Raw genomic sequence first — 23088 nt, 5'->3', positions numbered from 1 at the left:
GCCTGAGCTATCGGGGGAGGTTGAGCAGCCAGGACTCTTTGGAGTTTGGAGCGCAGGAGGATGAGGGGCAATCTTTTTGAGGTGCACAAAATCATGAGGGGAATAGTTCAGGAGAATGTGTGGGTAGACACAAAATGCTGGAGTACTCCAGCAATTACTCCAGTATTTTGTGTCTACCTTCGATTTAAACCAGCACCTGCAGTTTTTTGGTTCCTAGGAGAATACACAGAGTCTCTTGCTCAAAGTAGGGGAATCGAGGACCAGAGGACATAGGTTTAAGGTGAGATGGGGAGGGGGGTGAAGGAGTTAATAGAAACTCGAGGGGTTGCTTTTTTACACAAAGGGTGGTGGGTGTATGGAATGAGATGCCGGAGGAGGTAGTTGAGGCAGGGACTATCGCAAAGCTTAAAGAATCATGTGGACACATGGGTAGGACAGGGTTGGAAGGATATGGCCCCAAAGCAGGCAGGTGAGACGAGAGCAGATGGGACGTATTGGCCAGTGTGAGCAAGTTGGGCAGAAGAACCTGTTTTCACACTGTATGACACTATGACAACTTCCTAATTTCTTTTGTCTCACACCTTGGATGTGTTCATCTCTGGCCTTTGTCCAAACATCTGCCCATCAACACCCTCTCCCCCCCCCCCCCCCCCACCTGTGTTCACCTACGACCTGCCACACTTTGTCCTGCCTCTCCACTCTTCCACTTTTCTTCCCCCCTCCATCCCTGCAATCAATCTCAAGAAGGGTCCCGAGCCGAAACGTAATTTGTTCATGTTCGAAGATAGACACAAAAAGTCAGAGTAATTCAACAAGACAGGCAGCATCTCTGGAGAGAAGGAATGGGTGACGTTTCTGGTCGAGACCCTTCTTCAGACTTGTATCTCTAACCTAAGCTAAAGGTAATTTCCTCATAGTACCCAGACCATGATACGATCCTGGGACAACACAATCGCATACAAAGATGTAAGGCAGGACAGGCAGTGTGGTGTTGGAGCTCAGATCCAATTACTCTAATTTTTCTATTAACATAGAAAATAGGTGCAGGAGTAGGCCATTCGGCCCTTCGAGCCTGCACCGCCATTCAATATGATCATGGCTGATCATCCAGCTCAGTAACCTGTACCTGCCTTCTCTCCATACCCCCTGATCCCTTTAGCCACAAGGGCCACATCTAACTCCCTCTTAAATATAGCCAATGAACTGGCCTCAACTACCTTCTGTGGCAGAGAATTCCACAGACTCACCACTCTCTGTGTGAAGAAATGTTTTCTCATCAAGAAATATTGATTGTATTATTATTATTATAAATATCTCTCCGGCATTGTTCACATGCAAACACGAGAAACTGCAGATGCTGGAAGCTTGAAGAGAGGTTTAATTAAAGCAGAGAGGTTTGTAGAGTCCCGAGTCCGTCCGTTCCCTCCACAGTTGCTGCCTGACCCGCTGAGTTCCACCAGCACGTTTGTTTGTAGCTGTTCGGATGCAAGCTCATTTTGGGCTAATCACGTTCTTCATTCTGCAAAAATAAGACACAAAAAGCATTGGAGTAATCCAAAAGGTCAGGCAGCATCTCTGGGGAACGTGGATATGCGACATTTTGGGTCAGAACTGAATCAGAATGAAGAAGGGTCCCGAGTCGAAATGTTGCCTATCCGCGCTCTCCAGAGATGCTGCATGAGCTGTTGGGTTACTCCAGCACTTTGTGTCTTTTTTTGCAAAGCAGCACCCGCAGTTCCTCGTCCCTTGACCAAATGACTGTGGTTTGCCAGCCACTTGCTTTCTTGTACACCGTCTTGCCCCACTGAGGAAGTTTGTTCACGGTAGTTCTGTCTACGGTGACACTGCTGAAGCACCTTCTGAATAAGTATGTCAAGGGCTGAACACAGGATAAAAGGACTATCACTAGTTCTAGCATACTTCGTCAGTGCAGCCTGCAGTGAAGTTAGTCAGTCAGATGTCACAGGATCAACCTCATTTCCTGACAAATGTCAGGGCGGCACAATGGCGCAGCAGGTAGAGCTGCTGCCTCACAGCGCCAGAGACCAGAGTTCGATCCTGACCTCGGGTGCTGTCTGTGTGGAGTTTGCACATTCTTCCCTGTGACCGTGTGGGTTTCCTCTCTGTGATCTGGCTTCCTCCAGTCTATGTTGAAAGACTGGAGCGACTAGGCTTGTATACAATGGAATTTAGAAGGATGAGAGGGGATCTTATCGAAACATATAAGATTATTAAGGGGTTGGACACGTTAGAGGCAGGAAACATGTTCCCAATGTTGAGGGAGTCCAGAACAAGGGGCCACAGTTCAAGAATAAGGGGTAGGCCATTTAGAACGGAGATGAGGAAAAACTTTTTCAGTCAGAGTTGTGAATCTGTGGAATTCTCTGCCTCAGAAGGCAGTGGAGGCCAATTCTCTGAATACATTCAAGAGAGAGCTAGATAGAGCTCTTACGGATAGCGGAGTCAGGGGGTATGGGGAGAAGGCAGGAACGGGGTACTGATTGAGAATGATCAGCCATGATCACATTGAATGGCGGTGTTGGCTCGAAGGGCCGAATGGCCTCCTCCTGCACCTATTGTCTGCCACTTCCCAAAGAGTTGAGATACAGCGTGGAAACAGAGCCCTTCGGCCCACCAGGTCCGCACTGACCAGCGATCATCCTGTACATTAGTACTATCCTACATACTGGGAACAATTTACAAGTTTACAGAAGCCAATTAACCTACAAACCTGCACGCCTTTGGAGTGTGGAAGACCTGGTAAATCCACACAGGTCACAGGGAGAACGTACAAACTCCGTACAGGCAACCCCCATCGTTAGGATCGAACCCGGGCCTCTGGCGCTGTAAGGCAGCAACTCTACTGCTGTGCCACTATGCTGCCCTACCTATGGATTTGTAGGTTAAGTGGCCTGGAAATTGCTCTTAATGAGTAGGGAGTGGATGAGAAAGTGGGATTGCATGGAACGAGTGTTAACGAGTGATTGCTGGTCGGCGCGGACCCGGTGGGCCACAGGGGGCCTGTTTCCGAGCTACATCTCTAAAACCAAAAAATAATATTAATCAAAACGATGAAGTAAAACTGGCTGTACTGTGAATAGACACAAAGTAACACAGACAAAAATAACTCGGCGGGTCAGGCAGCACCTCTGAAGAAAAATGGATGGGTGACGTTTCGGGTCGAGCCCCTTCTTCACACCGAAGACAGGTCCCCGCCTGAAACGTCACCCACCCTTTCTCTCCAGAGACGCTGCTTGACCCGCTGAGTTACTCCAGCACTTTGTGCCCATCTTGGGTGTAAACCAGTATTCTGCAGTTGCTTTCTACAAACTGGTTGTACTGTGACAGTTTCACAATGATCAAAGGTTGCACCGCTGTGCTCCAATTTACACTGGCAAGGAAGGAAATGGGCGCCGTGTGAATCAAGACACTATTTTGGCACGTGGCTAATACCGGAAAATCATCGGTGGATGTGCAAGTGGCTGGTCAAATGTTCCAAAGAATGGGTGTCATCTGGAAACGGTTATTCATGCAGATTAAACCAAGATAGAAGCTTTACTTTTGGGCAATTTTTAGGCTCAGAATTTTCAAAAAGCCAATGTGTAGGAAGTGAACACATTCGGGGGTATGGGGTGCGGAGGTCGTGACTCATTGGCTATGGTTAGGAGGCGGCTGATGTTAATAACTGTGTGGAAAGGGACTGAGGACGCTGGTATATGGCGAAGATAGACACAAAGTGCTGGAGTAACTCAGCGGGTCAGGCAGCATCTCTGGCGAAAAAGGATGGCTGACGTTTCAGGTCGGGGCCCTTCATCGGGCTGAAAGGCGAGGGCGGGGGGAAGGACGAAACGGCCAGAACAAAGCAGGACCAGCGACAGAAGACGAAGTGCATAGGGAGGGAATGCAGATGCGCTGGTTTACACCGAAGATGGGCACAAAATGATGGGAGTAACTCAGCGGGTCAGGCAGCGCCTCTCCAGAGATGCTGCCTGACCCGCTGAGTGACTCCACCATTTTGCCTCTGACAGACGAGCAGAGAAGGGTGGAGGCCGTAATGGCCATTATTTGTTGGGGAAGAGGTGACAAAGAAGGGATACAAGGCTGTGAACAGTGGAACTGATAGTATGACTCGGGTGGGGGGGAGGGCAGGGGGAGGGGGTGGAACTACTCTGAGGCCTTCTCCTCCACCAAGCAGTTCCACTGAAGGTGACAAAGTAGCCAAGTGCCAACTATTTCCATGTGTGGGCCTGGACGCTGCCCAAAAGCACGGCCCTTCCCACAGCTTCCATCAGAAGGGCGGAAGCAGGTCGGTGGAAGTGCATGTGAGGCGATTAAAGCTGCCACCAGGAGAGAGTAACACAGCACGGATTCCAGGAACTTCAGTCCAATTCATCCGTGCCAGCCTGGGCGACTATGTGGGGACATCCCATTTGTTGTTCAGTTTAGTTTAGAGATACAGCGGGGAAACAGGCCCTTCGGCCCACTGAGTCCGTGCCGACCAGCGATCACCCCGAACACCAGCACTGTCCGACACACTGGGCAATTAACACTTTTTACCAAAGTCTTCGGAGGAAACTGGAGCATTCACAAGGTCATAAGGAATAGGAGTAGAATTAGGCCACTTGGCCCATCGAGTCCACTCCGCCATTCAATCATGGCTGAGCTATCTTTCCCTCTGAACCCCATTCTCCTGCCTTCTCCCCATAACCTCTGACACCCATACTAATCAAGAATCTATCTATCTCTGCCTTAACAATATTCACTGACCTGCCCTCCACAGCCTTCTGTGGCAAAGAATTCTACACATTCACGACCCTCTGACTAAAGAAAGGTGAATACGGGGAGAACGGACAGACTGCATACACAGCACCCACAGGCAGGATCAAACCCGGGCTCCTGGCGCTGATTGTGGATGATCAGCCATGATCACAATGAATGGTGGTGCTGGCTCGAAGGGCCAAACAGCCTCCCCCTGCACCTATTTTCTATGTAATCAGCCACTGCGTCACCGTTGTTGTTTGGCCCGTATCTCAAAGTCGAAGTCAAGTTTAGCCTGCAGTTACAGCGTGGAAGTTACAGGCACTTTGGCCCGCCGAGTCCGCGCCGAGTCCACGTCGACCAACGATCGTCCATTCACACTAGATAAATGCTTTCCCACTTCCTGCACACTAGGGGCGACTTTACAGAGGCCAATTAACCTGGAAACCCGCACGTCTTTGGGATGTGGGGGGAAGCCGGAATGCCCAACCTCTCTTTTCCAGTTTTTATGCCCCCCTGCTGATGGATGGATATTGCTGTAATTTTGGCAACAAAAAAAAAACAGCAATTAAAACTCAAGTTTCACTTTGAAAGCTCTAGAGTGACTGAAATTCTTCTGGATTTCCCATGACTAAGAAAACTGCGGTGTAAACACGAGTCATTTTCTTTCTTCTTTGCGTCAGGAGGAAGGGGGGGGGGGGGGGGGGGGGGGAAGGGGGCTGTGAGGGAAAGGAACGACAGGAGACCAAAGAACTTTTGCTGTGCCCACCGGGTTAGTTTATTACACAAGAACGTACATCTATCCAATTGTCCGGGGAATCGGGTCACTTGACGTCACTGGATGCTTCGGCTCGCTGGGATCCCTGCCCCCACAGCTCATGATGAAGCCTCCCCCACCCCCTCAAATCGCTGGGACACATCCTCCACGCTCACGGGGAATCCCCCTCCCTCCCAACAAAACTTACTGGGACCCCCACAGACTCAACGGCTCCCACCACCCAGCACACGGGACAACCCCCCAAACCAGGACCCCCCCCCCCCCCAGCTCACCCCGCTACCCAGCTCGCACCCGCCTCACTGGGACCCCCACCCAGTTCACCCCATCCCTGCCCCAATGGACGTCTGTGCCTCACCAGAGCCCACACTCACCAGGACCCCCACCTCACTGGGATCCCTCTGCCCCCAAATTCATTCGTTGGAACAACCCAGTTTAATAGGACCCCTCCAGCTCACTGGGACCCCCACCCCTCACCGGGCCGCCTGCCAGCCTGAGAACACCCCCCCCCTAGGCTCATTGGGGTCCTCCTGACCCTACTCACCCGGACACCCCTCCCAGCTCACAGGGACTCCTCCCACACTTATTGGGACCCACCTGCAGACTCACTGCAACCCCCACCCCCAGCTCACTGTGACCCCCACCCCACTGCGATCCTCGCCCCCAGGCTCACAGCGACCCTCACCCCCAGCTCACTGCGGCCCCCACCCCCAGGCTCATCGGGCCCCTTGCGCCCCCAGACTCACTGCGACCCCCAGGCTCACTGCGACCCTCACCCCCAGGCTCACTTCGACCCTCACCCCCAGGCTCACTGCGACCCTCACCCCCAGACTCACTGCGACCCCCAGACTCACTGTGACCCCCACCCCCAGCTCACTGCGACCCTCACCCCCAGACTCACTGTGACCCCCAGGCTCACTGCGACCCTCGCCCCCAGGCTCACTGCAACCCCCACCCCCAGCTCACTGTGACCCCCACCCCACTGCGATCCTCGCCCCCAGGCTCACAGCGACCCTCACCCCCAGGCTCACTGCGACCCTCGCCCCCAGGCTCACTGCGACCCCCACCCCCAGCTCACTGCGACCCCCAGGCTCACTGTGACCCCCACCCCCAGGCTCACTGCGACCCCCAGACACACTGCGACCCTCACCCCCAGGCTCACTGCGACCCTCACCCCCAGGCTCACTGCGACCCTCGCCCCCAGGCTCACTGCGACCCTCACCCCGACTCACTGTGACCCCCACCCCCAGGCTCACTGCGACCCCCAGCTCACTGCGACCCTCACCCCCAGGCTCTGTGACCCCCAGCTCACTGCGACCCTCACCCCCTGGCTCACTGCGACCTTCGCCCCCAGCTCACTGCGACCCCCACCCCCAGCTCATCGGGCCCCGTCAGCCCCCAGACTCACGGGGACTCGGAGGCAGTGGGGGCGGAGCGTTGCTCGCTGGAGGGGGCCATCCTGGAGCGCAGCGACTCGATCCTGACGGGCAGGAGGGCAGCCATCTCCACGCACAGCTCCAGCTCGGGCTCCATGGCGGCGGCCGCCTCGGGGTGGTTGGCGCAGTAGTCGGCCACGTAGCTGTAGCAGTCCAGGGAGAGCTGCAGGTTGTCCAGCTGCTGTTGTGGGTCCGAGGTGATCACCTTGCTGTGCAGCCAGCCCACGCGGAACTTGGCCACCAGCGCCGGTCGCAGCACGTCGCCTTCCAGCATCGCCAGGAGCTTCCGGCCCGGGTCGCGCAGCGAGTCGAGGAAGAAGGTGTAGTGGGCGATGGCCGACTGGGCGAGCTGGTTGATTTTCTTCACGTTGTGGCTGTCCAGCTCGTCCAGCTGGTTGGCGATGGAGACCTTCAGCTCCATCATCTCGTAGAAGGTGTCGCCCATCTCAAACTGGAGCTGCCTGCAGACCAGGAGGTAGTACTGAGGGTTCAGCTCCGTGTAGACGGCGTTCAGCATGTCCACCCGCCTCTTGTGCATCTTGCAGCGCCTCTCCAAGTCCTCCTCGAAGAAGGCCAGGGCCTTGAACAGCGCGCTGTGGTCCTGCACCACCTCCACGTGGCTCGACACGTAGTCGTCCAGGTGGAAGAACTCTTTGGCGTCCTGCACGTAGCCCTGCCCGACCAGGAACACCTCGCGGGCCCGGGTGAAGTCAGCCACGTACGTGCAGCTCACCTTCTCCTCCACCGACTGGATCAGGTCGAAGGTGTCGCTGGATCCGAACAGCACCGCACTCTTCCTCCCCTGCTCCTTCTCCTCCTCCTCTTTCTTCAGCTGGCTTTTCAGCTCCTCCTGCCGGTCCCTGTCCAGTTCGCCGATGTCGTTCTGCGGGAGGAGAACGGGCACGGCAGCCGGAGGTCAGTTTCAGAGACGCAGCGCGGAAACGGGCCCGTCGGCCCGCGCCGACCAGCGACCCCCCCCTCCCCATACATTAACACAACCCCGCGCACACGAGGGACGACTTTGCATTCACGCCAAGCCAATGAATGAACCCACAAACCTGCACGCCTTTGAAGTGTAGGAGGAATCAGAAGATCTAACGGAAGATCTCGGAGAAAACCCTCGCGGTCTCAGGGAGAACGTGCAAACTCCTTACAGACAGCACCCGTAGTCAGGAATCGAACCGTGGTCTGTGCGGCAGTAGCTCTGAGACTGAGCCACCGTGAGTGCTCGTAAATTCATTAAGTCGTAGGAGCAGAATTAGGCCATTCGGCCCATCGAGTGCCAGGGCAACAAGGTGGCGCAGCAGTGGAGTTGCTGCCTTGCAGCGCCAGAGACCTGGGTTCGATCCGGACTATGGGTGCTGTCTGTACGGATTTTGTATGCTCTCCCCGTGACCTGCGTGGGTTTTCTCAGGGTGCTCCAGTTTCCCCCCACACTCCAAAGCCGTACAGGTTTGTAGGTTAATAGGCTTTGGTAAAAAAATTAAATTGTTCCTAGTGTGTGGGGCAGTGCTAGTGTATGGGATCGCTGGCTGGAGCAGACCCGGTGGGCCGAAGGGCCTGTTTCACACGATATCTCTAAACTAAGCTAAGTCTACTCGCCACTCAATCTTTCCCTCTCAACCCCATTCTCTTGCCGTCTCCCCACAACTCTTGACACCCTTATTAATCAAGAATTTGTCAATAAATGTAAAGACATTCCTCCTCATCGCCTTTCTAAACGTACGTCCTTTTATCCTGAGGCTATGGCCTCTGGTCACTAGACTCTCCCACTAGTGCAAACTTCCTCTCCACATCCACTTTATCCTGGAGGCCTTTCACTAATCGGTAAGTTTCGATGAAGTCCCCCCTCATTCTTCAAAACTCCAGCGAGTATAGGCCCAGTGCCGTGAAACGCTCATCATATGTTAACCCAATCATTCTCGTAAACCTCCCCCAGACCCTCTCCAACGCCAGCACATCCTTCCTCAGATATGGGGCCCAAAACTGCTCACAATACTCCAAAAGCAGTCTGACTAGTGCCTTATAAATCCTGAGCTTTACACCCTTCTTTTTATATTCTGGTCTTTTTTAAATAAATCTCAAAATAAGCATTTGCCTCCTTTATGACTGAATCAACTTGCAAATTAACTTTTCGGGAATCCTGCACCAGCACTACCATTTTGCAAGGTTCCTTTGCAACTCCGATTTCTGAATTCACTCCCCATTTAGAAACTAATCTAGGCCTTTATTCCAAAATGCATGACTCCACACTTTGCTAGGCTGTATCCCATCTGCCACCTCTTTACCCTCTCCCTCAACCTGTCCAAGCCCTTCTGCAGAGGCCCTGATCTCTCCACACTACCTGCCGCTCCACCTATCATCGGATCATCTGCAAACATCCACAAAGCCTTCAATCCCCTCAGACAAATCGTTGATATACAACGTGAAGAGTAGCGGCCCCAGCACCAACCCCTGCGGTACACCGCTAGTCACTGGCAACTAACCAGAAAAAGCCCCCTTTATTGCCACTCTGCCTTCCGTAATCCACCCTACCTGCTATCCATGCTAGTATCTGTCCTGTGATAACATGGGCTCTCATCTTCTCTAGCAGCCTCCCGTGCGGCACCTTATCAAAGGCCTTCTGAAAATCCACCAGGTAAACAACATCCACTGACTCTCCTTTGACAACATCCACTGACTCCCCTGCTATTTATTTCCTCAAAGAATTCCAACAGGTTTGTCAGGCAAGACCCTTTCACAAAACCATGCTGGCTTTAGCCTATTTTATCATGAGCTTCTAAGTCAGCGTTTCTCAACCGGGGTTCCCCGGAACACTAGGGTTCCGCTAGAGGTCGCTATGGGCTCCGCGAGAAATCCCCCACGCCCTGGAAGTCTCCCCGAAAATGTGGCACCTAGGCTGGGCAAGGCAGCCAATCTCGACCTCATCGGGACTTCCATGGCCGATCGGTGGGTTGAATTTGCAACCTGCGGCCGGGGCTCTGGAACTCCAGCTCAGCTGGAGCCAGCAAATCAATATGGATAGACCATTTTCTGATTTTCTGGAGCCAAGAGTGCCAGAAAATCAGTGGTGGAACTGTAATGAATAAATATTAAATTTAAGTGCAAGATTATATAACTATATTAATTGATTGATTAAGACGTGGTTAAAATATAAAACACAGCAGAAAAGCCAATTACCACTTTTTTGGGCTGATTATCAATTTATGTGCAAATTTACTTCAACATGTACTTCAATAAGCAAGATGACATTATACTTTAAATTACTGCAATTAGTGGTCAAATGTGGGTTTTTGTTTTCCCCAGGACTAGAACCAATGTAGAGCAGAAATGCATATCCTTGCTAATGATCGGCCTTGATCACATTGAATGGTGGCGCTGGCTCGAAGGGCCAAATGGCCTACTCCTGCACCTAGTGTCTAATCATATGTAAATGCATTTTTGAGTCATTTTTGTGTTTAATTCCATATTCGTAATTTTATTATACACATACGGCATATTCTTGGAAAATTCTTGGGTATTATAATAAAGTCTTCAACCTGTTATGTCATTTAAAAGTATAATAATCATAGGGAATATATTTAGCGATGTCTATACGGCGCCAGTGTGAAACAGCCTTTAGCGGTCAGTGGACAGGAGCTGTATGCGACAAATTTTTATGTAGGGGTTCCCTAAGACATGAAAATTATTCCGCAAGGGTAAAAAGGTTGAGAGACACTGTTCTAAGTACTCAGAAACCTCATCCTTTATAATGGACTGTAAAATCTTACCAACCACTGAAGTCAGGCTAACCGCACATTCCACTCTTGTGCTTCGCACCCTTCTTGAACAGCGGAGCAATATTTCCAATTTTCCAATCGTCTGGCATCACTCCGGACTCTAGTGATTTTTGAAAGATCACAACTAATGCCGCCACAGTCTCTAAAGCCACTTCGTTCAGAACCCTGGAGTGCAGTCCACGAAGATGCCACTAAGATTCCATCCGCTGAAAGTGGATGTCAGCAGTCTTTGACATCCACTTTCAGACCTTACAGCTTCCCAAGCACCTTCTCCTTAGTCGTAGGCAGTCCACTAACTTCTACCCCTGACTCTCTCGAATTTCAGGCACGCTGCTGGTGTCTTCCACTGTGAAGACTGATGCAAAAAAAGTATTCAATTCCCCTGCCATGTCTTTATTCCCCATTATCACTTCTCCAGCATAATTGATCAGCGGTCCAATGTCCACTCTTGCCTCTTTCTTACTCTTAAGAGTCATAGTCATAGAGTGATACAGTGTGGAAACTTGCCCACACCGGCCAACATGTCCCAACTACACTCGACCCACTGGTCCATATCCCTCCAAACCTGTCCAATCCATGTACCTGTCCAACTGTTTCTTAAATGTTGGGATAGTCCCTGCCTCAACTACCTCCTCTGGCAGCTTGCTCCGTACACCCACCACCCTTTGTGTGAAGCGTGTAAAGGTCTCTTTGTATACCTGAAGAAACTTTTGCCTTCTTTTATATTATTGGCTAGCTTACTTTCATATTTCATCTTTTCTCCCTGTATTGCCTTTTTAGTTACCTTACGCGCGGGGTATCAAACAAGCCCAAATCCATTTCAGGTACCTCAAGCAGCTTGCGTGAGTCCTGCAGCAGGTTGCGACAGTACTTTATCCAACACCGTGCTATTTCTGCCTTCTTCTGCTGGAGCTGCTCACAGCGATCCCTCTCCTCTTCACCTGCGTTGAAGAAAAGTAACAGGGCGGGTGCTTCCAATTAAACGCAACGCAAGCAGTGTAATCAAGGACGGGTCGCGCCCTGGCCACCCCCTCATCTCCCCTCTCCCATCAAGCAAAAGGCATAGAAGTATGAAAACGCACATCACCAGATTCAGGGCCAGTTTCTTCCCAGCTGTTATCAGGCAACTGAATCATTCTACCACAACCAGAGAGCAGTGTCGAACTACTATCGACCTCCTTGATGACCTTCGGACTATCCTTGATTGGACTTTGCGGGCTTTACCTTGCACTAAACGTTATTCCCTTATCACGCATCCACACTGTAAATGGCCGAATTGTAACCATGTGTTGTCTTTCTGCTGACTGGATAACAGGCAACAAAAGCTTTTCACTGTACCTCGGTAGATGTGACAATAAACTAAACTGTAAACTGCAGAGTAGCTAACTCCCTTATTCCAGGAAACAGTTGAGCAATTCACGCCGCCCCAGCTCCAAGTTAAATCTAAAAAGGTTCTCAATACACAAACACACAACGCGGCTGAGGCACTGCAAAAGATGCAAGACAGTCAGTCATACTTACTTTCCTCTGCTGCAGATTCTGAGGGCACTGGTCCCACCTGGTTGAAGATCACGTTGGACGCAGCAAGACAAAGGCGACCTTCCATGTAACGCTTCTGCTCGAGAGAAAACAAGTAACTGGTTGGGGGAAAGCCAAGTTCTGTTTTAGCCATGAAGATAAGACACAAAATGCTGGGTCAGGCAGCATCTCTGGAGAAAAGGAATAGGTGATGTTTCGGGCCGAGACCCTTCTTCAGACTGAGAGCCAGGGGAGAGGGAAACTAGAGGGTATGAAAAGGTACAGAACAAATTCACAGCCGGCACCAATGACCAAGGAAAGGTGGAGCCCACCATGGTCCATTGTTGGCTGTGGAGATGATAACGAGGTGATACGAACAGCGAAACTGGCAGGTCGACTGGAAAAATCAATATTAATACCGATGGGTTGTAAGCTGCCCAAGTGAAATATGAGGTATTTGCATGTGGCCTCACTGACAATGGAGGAGTCCTAGGTCACAAAGGTCAGTGTGGGAAAGGGAAAGGGAGTTAAAACGTTTGGCATCTGGGAGATTGCGAAGGCCAAGGCGGACCGAGCGGAGGTGTTTAGCGAAAAGATCGCCCAGTCTGCGTTTGGTCTCACTGACATACAGGGGTCCACACTGAGAACTACGGATACAGTCAATGAGATTGGAGGAGGTGTAAGTGAACCTCTGACTCACCTGAACGGTCACTGAATGGAGTCGAGGGAGGAGGTATAATTATTGCTCCTGGAATTATCTGTGGAATTCTCTGCTACAGAAGACAGTGGAGGCCAATTCACTGGATGTTTTCAAGAGAGAGTTAGATTTAGATTCTTTGGGGTAAGGGAATCGAGGGATGTGGGGAAAAAGCTGGAACGGGGTACTGAATTTGGATGATCAGCCATGATCATATTGAATGGCGGTGCTGACAAATCCAGAAGGCATAGGTTTAAGATGAGAGGGGAGAGATTTAATAGGAACCTGAGGGGCAACTTGTTCACCCAGAGGGTGATGGGTCTATGAAACAGGCTGCCAGAGGAGTAGTTGAGGAAGCTACTATAACAGCATTTAAAAGACATTTGAACAGGAAATAGGAAAAAGGTTCAGAGACCAGAGGACACAGTCTGTCAAAACTTCAAGCCAGCTGCAGGGTAGTCCGCATTCAGTGTAGGAAAGAACTGCAGGTATTGCTTTACACCGAAGATAGACACAAAATGCTGAAGCGACTCAGTGGAACAGGCAGCATCTCTGGATAGGAGTGGGTGATGTTTCGGGTCGGGTCTGAAGAAGGGTCTCGACCCAAAACTTCACCCATTCCTTCTATCCAGAGATGCTGCCTGTTCTGCCGAGTTACTCCAGCATTTTGTGTCTACCTTCAGTCCACATTCAGTGTTGCGAGTGTGGTGCCGAGTCTTGCTGTTATATGGCTCTGCTGCTCCCCTGGTGGCCAAGAGCCTGACCTGCAGGCCTCATGCACCCTGACCAGTTCAGCCTTCTTCCAGTCAGAGCCTTGGCTGGATCGGATTGTCAATTCCTGAAGCACAGGAAATAACCATGGCAGGCTTTCACAAGGGCGAAGATCATAAACCCGTTAAGAGTCCAAACGGGAATAAAATTGATGCATTTAATTGTCAACACTGCCGATCATAGAAAGGGCGGCACAGTGGGAGCAGCTTCCTCTCACCGCCAGAGATCCAGGCTCGATCCTGACTCCGGATGTGGAGTTTGCACGTTCTCCCTGTGACCTGGTAGGTTTCCTCTGCTTGCTCCGGTTTCTTCCTACACCCCAAAGACGCGTGGGCTTGTAGGTTGAGGGGAAATGCATTCCTTCTCTCCTGAGATGCTGCCTGACCTGCTGAGTTACTCCAGCATTTTGTGAATAAATACCTTCGGGCTTGTAGGTTAATTGGCCCCTTCAAATTGCCTTCTAGCGTGTCGGGAGTGGATGAGGAAGTTGGATAACGCAGGACTAGTTTGAACGGGAGATCGATGGTCGGCGTGGACTCAGCGGGCTGAAGGGGCGTTTCCATGTTGTATCTCTAAACTCGGGCGAGACCCCTCTTCAGAAAAGGGATAGGTGACGTTTCGGGCGGAGACCCTTCTTCAGAAAAGGGGCTCGACCCGAAACGTCACCTATTCCTTTTCTCCAGGGATGCTGCCTGACCCACTGACCCCAGCGGCATCAACAATGACTTCTCTAACTTTAGAGAGCTCCTCTGTGCCTCTCTTCCCTTCCCCTTCCCAGTTCTCCCACTGTCTTCCCGTCTCCAACTACATCCTTTCTTTGTTCCCCCCCCTCCCCTGACATCAGTCTGAAGAAGGGTCTCGACCCGAAACTTCACCCATTCTTTCTCTCCTGAGATGCTGCCTGACCCGCTGAGTTACTCCAGCTTTTTGTGATACCTTCGATTTTAGATTTAGAGATACAGCACAGAAACAGGCCCTTCGGCCCACCGGGTCCACGCAGCCCAGCGATTCCCGCACATTACCACTATCCTACACACACTAGGGACACAGCGCAAAGCTCAGATACCCAGGGGAAACCTTCCCATTGAAGGAAGACAGATTGCAATGACCGGTGACCGCACGCAGGAGGCAGGGAGGCTTACCTCGGTGATGTAGTACTGCGACAGGGTGGCAGCGTTCATTGCCCACTCCACAGGGTTGTAATGGGCGAACTGCAGCTGGCGCTGCAGGGTGGTGTGGCAGTACCATGCTGCCTTCTCGACCATGTCCAGGTGCTTGTAGACTTGTGCCAGATAGTACAAAGTGTGAATGTGCACCTTCTCAAACCTGCCCAATCCAAACAGATAGAGCAGCATTTAATAAAAACGTGGCCGGCCGGTCACAACCGGAGCTGGGCGGCACGGTGGCGCAGTGGTAGTGTCGCTGCCACACAGCGCCAGAGACCCGCGTTCCATCTCAACTACGGGTGCTTGTCTGTACGTTCTCCCCACGACCTGTGTGGGTTTTCTCCGGGATCACCGGTTTCCTCCTACGCTCCACAGACGTACAGGTGTGTAGGTTAATTAGCTTGGTATAATTGTAAATTGTCCCTAGTGTGCGTAGATAGCGTTAGTGTGGGGATTGTTGGTCGGCGTGGACCAGGTGGGCCGATTGGCCTGTTTACGTGATGTTTCCCTAAACCAATCGAAAATAGCGATTTGTCAGTTATTTTAACTTTCATTTACAGGAGGAGGGTGGCAGAATTTACTGCAAAGCATGGTTACCTTTCTAAAGATTTGTTCCTTACATATTCAGGATAATGGGGTTTAGAGGGAAGATAGTTCAGCCATGGTGTAGACTCAATGGGCCGAACGGCCTGATTTTGCTTCTGTACACCTTCTGCAATGCAGAAGGGCACAGCTTCTGCCCTTCTGCTGCCTAACAGCTCCAGAATCCTGGGTGCCATCCTGACTGCAGGTTCTGTCTGTGTGGAGTTTGTATATTCTCCCAGTGACCGCGTGGGTTTTTGTCTGGGTGCTCCGGTTTCCTCCCACAGAAAGGAGATAAGGATCATAGGGTGGTGAATCTGTGGAATTCATTGCCACAGACGGCTGCAGAGGATATCATTAAGTATGTTTAAGGTGGAGATTGATAGATTATTGATTGGAAAGGCTGTCAAGGGAAATGGGGAGAAGGCAGGAGAATGGAGTTGAGAGGGAAGATAAATCAGCCATGATTGAATGGTGGAGTAGACTCGATAGGCCGCACGGCCTAATTTTGCTTCTGTGATCTTACGGTCCCGACTCGAAATGTCACCTATCCATGTTCCCCAGGGATGTTACTCCAGCACTTGGGGTGTAGGAAAATAACTGCAGATGCTGGTACAAATCGAAGGTACCACAAAATGCTGGAGTAACTCAGCAGGTCAGGCAGCATCTAGGAGAGAGGGAATGGGTGACGTTTCGGGTCGAGACCCTTCTTCGGACTGAAGAAGGGTCTCGACCCGAAACGTCACCCATTCCCTCTCTCCTAGATGCTGCCTGACCTGCTGAGTTACTCCAGCATTTTGTGATACCAGCACTTGGTGTCTTCTTTTTATAAACCAGCATCTGTGGTTCCTTGTTTCGACATTCTGACCTATCCAAACTGTCTTGCATATCAGGTAAATGTCCTGATGTTTGCAGGTTTAGAACCACCTTACCTTTTATGCCTCTCCTGCTCACTCAGTCTCTCCTCCTCTGTCAAGAAGTGCTCATGAGTATCCCATGGTGGTGTTCCGATCTAAACAACAAGTAGCACAAGGGTTTTTACATTTCATTCAAATACATAATTCATCCATTAATGTCCAGTGTCCCTTCTTTTATTCCGAAGCCCATTCCTACACTGAAAGCACAAATTACGAGGATGTTGCCAGGGCCTGAGCTGAAGGGAGAGGTTGGGCAGTCTAGCACTTTATTCGCAAGAGGCTGAGGGGTGATCTTATAAAAGTATGTGCGGAACAGGTAGTGAAGGGTTAGGATAGACAGGGTACAGAGTCTTTTACCTAGACGAGAAGAATCATGAACCAGAGGACATAGGTTTAAGGTGAGAAGGGAAAGATTTAATGGGAACCTGAGAGGGGCAACCTTTCACACAGAGGGTGGTGGGTATATGGAACGAGCTGCCAGAGGAGGTAGTTGAGGCAGGTACTGGAATAACATTTAAAAGACATTTGGACAGGTACTTGGATAGTAAAGGTTTATGGGGCAAACGCAGGAAGGTGGGACTAATTTCCTCTGGGTGCACATATAAACGGTAACGGTGATGGGTACGTGGAAGTATAGATGGGTCACCTTGGTCGGCATAGGCAAGTTGGGCGGAAGGGCCTGTTTCCGTGCTGTGTGACTCGATGACAAATATCCAGGTGATAGTGTCACCTGTGATGTACCCCAGTGCCTGTTTTGTCAGGTGCTGGCTTAACCGATGCTGACTGTCCACATGGCCAGAATTTCACAGCTCGCCTTCCCCACCCATTTATCATTGTACACACAGCAGGCATTTTAGTTTAGGTTGGTTTAGAGATGCAGCGTAGAAACAAGCCCTTCGGCCCGAGTCTACGCTGACCAGCTGACGATCCCCGAACACCACCACCATCCTAGACACCAGGGACAATTATGTTTACCAAAGCCATTTAACCTACAAACCTGCACGTTTTTGGAGTGTGGGACGAAACCGGAGCACCCGAAGAAAACCCACGCGGTCCTGGGGAGAACGTACAAACTCTGCACAGACAGCATCCATAGTCAGGATTGAAACTGGGTCTCTGGCGCTGTAAGGCAGCAACTCTACCGCTGCGCCACCGTGCCGCCCTAAACGATAGGATTCAAAATTGGCATGGAAGTGCAATGGAGAGGTGTTTCGCTGACTGGAGGTGCTTGACCAGTGGTGTTCAGCAAGGATTGAGACCTCTGCTGTTTGCCGCTGAGACAAATAATATGATTTTGACACAAATACAGAAATGTTGGCGGGCTGATTGGTAAGTTTTCAAACGAGTTGTGGATAGCGAAGAAGGTTACCAAAGGACACAGCAGGGGATGGAGTTGGAAGAGTTTGCAGATACGGGTAGACAAATAGCAGATGGAGTTTAATCCAGACCAGTGTACGGTGTTGCACTTTGAGAAAGTCAAATGTAAGGGGGAAGATTTACAGTAAATGGCAAGATCTTAGGAGCACTGTAGAGAGATCTCGGGTGCAAGCCCACAGCTCCCCCGAATGTGACAATATAAGTAGAGTGGGTGGTAAAGAAAGCATTCAAAATACTTGCTGTCATCTATGGGTATAATTCTCAGGAAGTCATGTTGCAGGTGTACAAAACTTTGGTTTGGCCACGTTGTCATGTTGCAGGTGTATAAAACTTTGGTTTGGCCACGTTTGGAGAAGGGTGTGCCATTCTGGTCACCATGTCAGTTTTGGAGAGGGTGCAGAGGAGCTTCAACAAGATGCTGCTTAGATTAGAGAGGAGAGGTTGGACAAACTTGAAGATAGACACAACATGCTGGAGCAACTCAGCGGGACAGGCAGCATCTCTGGATAGAAGGAATGGGTGATGTTTCGGCTCGAGACCCTTCTTCAGTCTGTTGGAATAGAGAGTGATGTGCAAGGCTGATGTTTTTGTAGACTTCAGGGAGTGGTAGATGCCTGGAACGCGCTGCGAGGAGCGCAGCATTTATGAGGCATTTGGACAGCCTCATGAACAGGCAGAAAATGGAGGGATACTGACCACGTGCAAGCAAATGTGCAGTTTCAATTGGCTACATGGACGTCGTGAAGATGATGGGCCAAACAGCTCGTTCCTGTGCTGTACTGTTCTGTGAAACATAAAATAGGAAGTATGAAATTGTCACAATCCAGATTTCTCTGAACTATATAGACTTGGGGGCATTGGTTTTGTCTTTTTGCACTATTATTGTTTTTTTTGTCTGTGTGTGTGTGTGTATGCATATACGCACACACACACATATATTAAAATATATATGTGTGTGTGTATATACGTGTGTTTACTCGGTAAACAATCAATGACATAAAAATTCAGTGCGCTTGTGTATATTGTGTGCTTGTGCACGGTAGCGCAGCGGTAGAGTTGCTGCTTTACAGCGAATGCAGCGCCGGAGACTCAGGTTCGATCCTGACTACGGGTGCGGCACTGTAAGGAGTTTGTACGTTCTCCCCGTGACCTGCGTGGGTTTTCTCCGAGATCTTCGGTTTCCTCCCACACTCCAAAGACGTACAGGTATGTAGGTTAATTGGCTGGGTAAAATGTAAAAATTGTCCCTAGTGGGTGTAGGATAGTGTTAATGTACGGGGATCTCTGGGCAGCACGGACTTGGAGGGCCGAAAAGGCCTGTTTCCGGCTGTATATATATGATGATATGATGATATTATACATATACCGATCAGCCAAAACATTATGACCACCGACAGGTGAAGTGAAGAACATTGATTATCTTGTTACAATGGGACCTGTCAAGGGGTGGGATATATTAGGCAGCAAGTGAACAGTCAGTTCTTGAAGTTGATGTGTTGGATGCAGGAGAAATGGGTAGGAGTAAAGACCTGAGCGACTTTGACACGGGTCAAATTGTTATGGCCAGACGATTGGGTCAGAGCATCTCTGAAACGGCAAGGCTTCTGGGGTGCTCCTGGTCAGCAGTGATGAGTACCTACCGACAGTGGTCCGAGGAGGAACAAACCACAAACTGGCGATAGGGTGTTGGGCGCCCAAGGCTCATCGATGCGCGAGGACAACGAAGGTTATGCCGTCTGTTCCGAACCGACAGAAGGTCTACTGTGGCACAAGTCACAGAAAATTTTAATGGTGGTCACGGGAGGAATGTGTCACAATACACAGTGCATCGCACCCTGCTGCATATGGGGCTGCACACGGAGGACCAACAGCACATTAGGCAGGTGGTCATAATGTTTCGGCTCATCAGGTTATAATGTTTTGGCTGATCGGTGTATATAAACATAGCACAAAAAGTAAGGAAATTTGTGTTTGGTAGATTATTTCTTTGTTGTAACAATGCTTCTTGGCAATAAATCTTATACCGTTGGAAAGCCTGTTTATTTCCCTTTTAAATGGTGCCACATTTGTAAGGAACATGCATTTGTGGGATGAGCAGCAGAGCTGAGTATATGGGTTGCGCCCATTAAAAATTTGCCAAATCTTCTCTGCCAATGCCAAACAGCTTATTCTGCTGTTGCTATTGACTCTTGTTTTGAGCTTCTGGTACCCCCAGGTGCTGACAAGAATGGGATGCCATCCCACAACAGTGTGTGACCAGGCTGGTGACCAGCATGAGGAGGAGGTGCCAGGCTGTTATGGCTGTGTATGGTTCTTCCACACGCTACTGTGGCTCCTGTTTATTAAATGAATAAATTGTTAAATTGCCAATATGTCTTGTTTCTTCAGACTTCAATCATCCAATCCACCAAACAACACCGAACAAGAGTCAATGGCAGAATAAGCTGTTTGGCATTGGCAGAGAAGATTTGGCAAATTTTTCATGGGCGCAACCCATATACTCAGCTCTGCTGCTCATCCCACAAATGCATGTTCCTTACAAATGTGGCACCATTTAAAAGGGAAATAAACAGGCTTTCCAACGGTATAAGATTTATTGCCAAGAAGCACTGTTACAACAAAGAAATAATCTACCAAACACAAATTTCCTTACTTTTTGTGCTATGTTTATATAAACACACACACACACAGATACTCACATACTGAACTTGTTTCTCATTTATTATATTGTTTACATATTCTGTTGTGCTGCTGCAAGTAAGAATTTCATTGTTCTGTTTGGGACATATGACAATAAAACACTCTTGTCTAAGCGAAATAAATTTCGGAAGGCAAGATAAAGTATCCAAAACATGGGAGTTAAGAAGTTCTCTCGCCGAAGAAACAGACGTCGAGGAACCATCGAGGGAAGAGTTCAAAGTCATATTGAATGTGAAAATTCTTTAGACATGATGGATACCGGGGATTTTGCTGAGGACTGATCATTCATGGGCGAGGCGAGTAAGATTAAAGGAGACAGGGTCATAAGTGAAAGGAGCAGAATTAGCCCATTCGGCCCATCAAGGCAACTCTGCCATTCAATCATGGCTATCTATATCTCCCTCCCAACCCCTTTCTCCTGCTTTCTCCCCATAACCCGACATCCGTCAAGAATCTATCTATCTCTGCCTTAAAAATATCCACTGACGGCCTCCACATCCTTCTGTCACAAAAAATTCCAAATTCACCACCCTCTGACTAAAGAAATTCCTCAACTCATTCCTAAAGGAATGTCCTTTAATTCTGAGGCTATGACCTCGAGTCCTAGACTCTCCCACTAGTGGAAAAATCCCCTCCACATCCACTCTCTCCAAGCCTTTCACTATTCTGTACGTTTCAATGAAGCCCCCCTCATTCTTCTAAACTCCAGCGAGTACAGGCCCAGTACTGTCAAACGCTGGATCAGAGGAGGATAGAGCTAATGTTCCTGTTCAATAGGCTGCTCTTTACCTCTTTAATGTACTGGTTGTAAAGTGCTTCAGCATCTTCGAGATAGGTCTTGGCCTTTTCCATTTCTTCCAGTCCTGCCCACAGAATACCCAACTGATTCTGAAATCAACAGAGCATAGAACGCTTTAGTTACTCTTGGAAGTTTTTTGGTAATATGAAATTTTAGTGGGATGGCGAACAGTTTGTGTCAGATTGGCCGAGGTTGATGATAGAAACACCTCTTCACCTTCTTCAGTCTGAAACATAAACATTGAAACATGGAAAATAGGTGCAGGAGTCTACTCTGCCCTTCGAGCCACCACCGCCATTCAATATGATCATCCAAAATAAGTACCCCGTTCCTGTTTTCTCCCCATATCCCTTGATTCCGTTAGCCCGAAGAGCTATATCTAACAATATCTTGAACACATCTTGGCCCTTGAAGGGCCTAGTTTCGAAACGTCACCGATCCATGTTCTCCAGAGATGCTGCTTGACTTGCTGAGTTACTCCAGCACTTTGTGTAAAACAGCATCTGCGGTTCCTTGTTTCTTCACCCCACCCCAGTGCGCACCCATATCTCTCTTTGCCCTTTTGTTTCCCCCTCGCTTCCACATTTATCCCTCCCTCAGGCTTTACTAAACCCATCTTCAGATTTAAACCAGCACCTGCAGTTTTCTTTGGCAGATAGTGGGTACCGCAGGAGCGGGCATGTTTAAACCGCTCCGTCCATCCCACCCCTCTATTCAATCCTCCCCTACCCTCAAACCTCCCCTCCATCCCATCCTAACCCTCCCAACCTCCCCTCCTGCCCCCACACCCCCTCCATCCCATCTTAACCCTCCCAGCCTCCAACCCCCATCCCATCCTAACCCTCCCAACCTCCACCCTCCCTCCCCTCCAACCCGCACCCACCATCCCACATCCTCCCTCCTTCCCCTCCAAACCCCCTCCATCCCATCCTAACCCTCCCAACCTCCACCCTCCCTCCCCTCCAACCCACACCCACCATCCCAAACCCCACCCTCCCCTCCACCCCACATCCTTCTCCATCCCATCCTAACTATCTCAACCTCCACCCTCCCTCCCCTCCAACCGCTCCATCCCATCCTAACCCTCCCAACCTCTCCTGCAGCCCGCACTCTCCACCCCCCACCCTCCCCCCCATCCCGGCCGCCAGCGCCGTTACCTCGGCCTGGATGAAGACGGACACAGCCTCGGGGCAGAGTTTGAAGGCCTCCAGGACCTGCACGCACTTGGCCAGGTGCTCCTCCCCGGCCGACAGCTCCTCGGTCTCAGCGTGGTTGAGGCCGAGCTGCAGCTCCAGCACCCCGAGCCTCTGCAGCCAGAGGCCGTCGGCGCCGCGCTCCTCGTCGGCCGGCGCCCGCTGCCCCGCCTTCAGCTCCTTCAGCAGCTCCCGGGCCGCGTACTTGGAGCGGTAGGGCTCGGACTCCGGGTCGCGCTTGGACTCCACCTCGGACAGGTCGACGGCCCGCGAGTACGTGAGCCGCAGCTCCGCTCCGTCCTCCCGCTCCGCCATCTTGCCCCGCAGTGGCCGGGAACAGCGCCGCTGCAGGGAACTCACCCGCCCGCCCACAACAGCGCAGCCCGGCGGCGGGGAGGAGGTGCTGCGGGGTGCCGCACCCGCCCACAACAGCGCGATCCGGCGGCGGGGAGGAGGTTCTGCGGGGTGCCGCACCCTCTGGGAACTAAAGCGCCGACGGGCGGCGGGGAAGAGTCACTTCGGGACTCCAGGCCGCCAGTCGGCGGTACTGCGGTGATCCCGCCCTGAGATACTAGAGGAGCAAGATAGACCACTCAATTCTAAAAACCGTAGTAGGTCAT

General features: G+C 50.7%; 1 protein-coding gene across 1 annotated transcript; it reads right to left on the bottom strand.

Moving 5' to 3' along the window:
* Positions 1–1392: 1392 nt before the first annotated feature.
* Positions 1393–22879, bottom strand: kifbp (kinesin family binding protein). The gene is made up of 8 exons (XM_078412752.1): positions 22433–22879; positions 21266–21364; positions 16415–16494; positions 14877–15060; positions 12270–12363; positions 11577–11689; positions 6942–7852; positions 1393–1519 (listed from the first exon to the last, which is right to left on the bottom strand). Exons 1-8 carry the CDS (start codon positions 22781–22783, stop codon positions 1492–1494), a joined length of 1860 nt encoding a protein of 619 aa, XP_078268878.1. The 5' UTR covers positions 22784–22879; the 3' UTR covers positions 1393–1491.
* Positions 22880–23088: the final 209 nt, after the last annotated feature.

This window comes from Rhinoraja longicauda, chromosome 16 (genome assembly GCF_053455715.1).
Source record: "Rhinoraja longicauda isolate Sanriku21f chromosome 16, sRhiLon1.1, whole genome shotgun sequence".
NCBI classification, from domain to species: Eukaryota; Metazoa; Chordata; class Chondrichthyes; order Rajiformes; family Arhynchobatidae; genus Rhinoraja; species Rhinoraja longicauda.
Note: the sequence above shows the minus strand (reverse complement) of the source record. Positions and strands in the feature narration are given on the sequence as shown.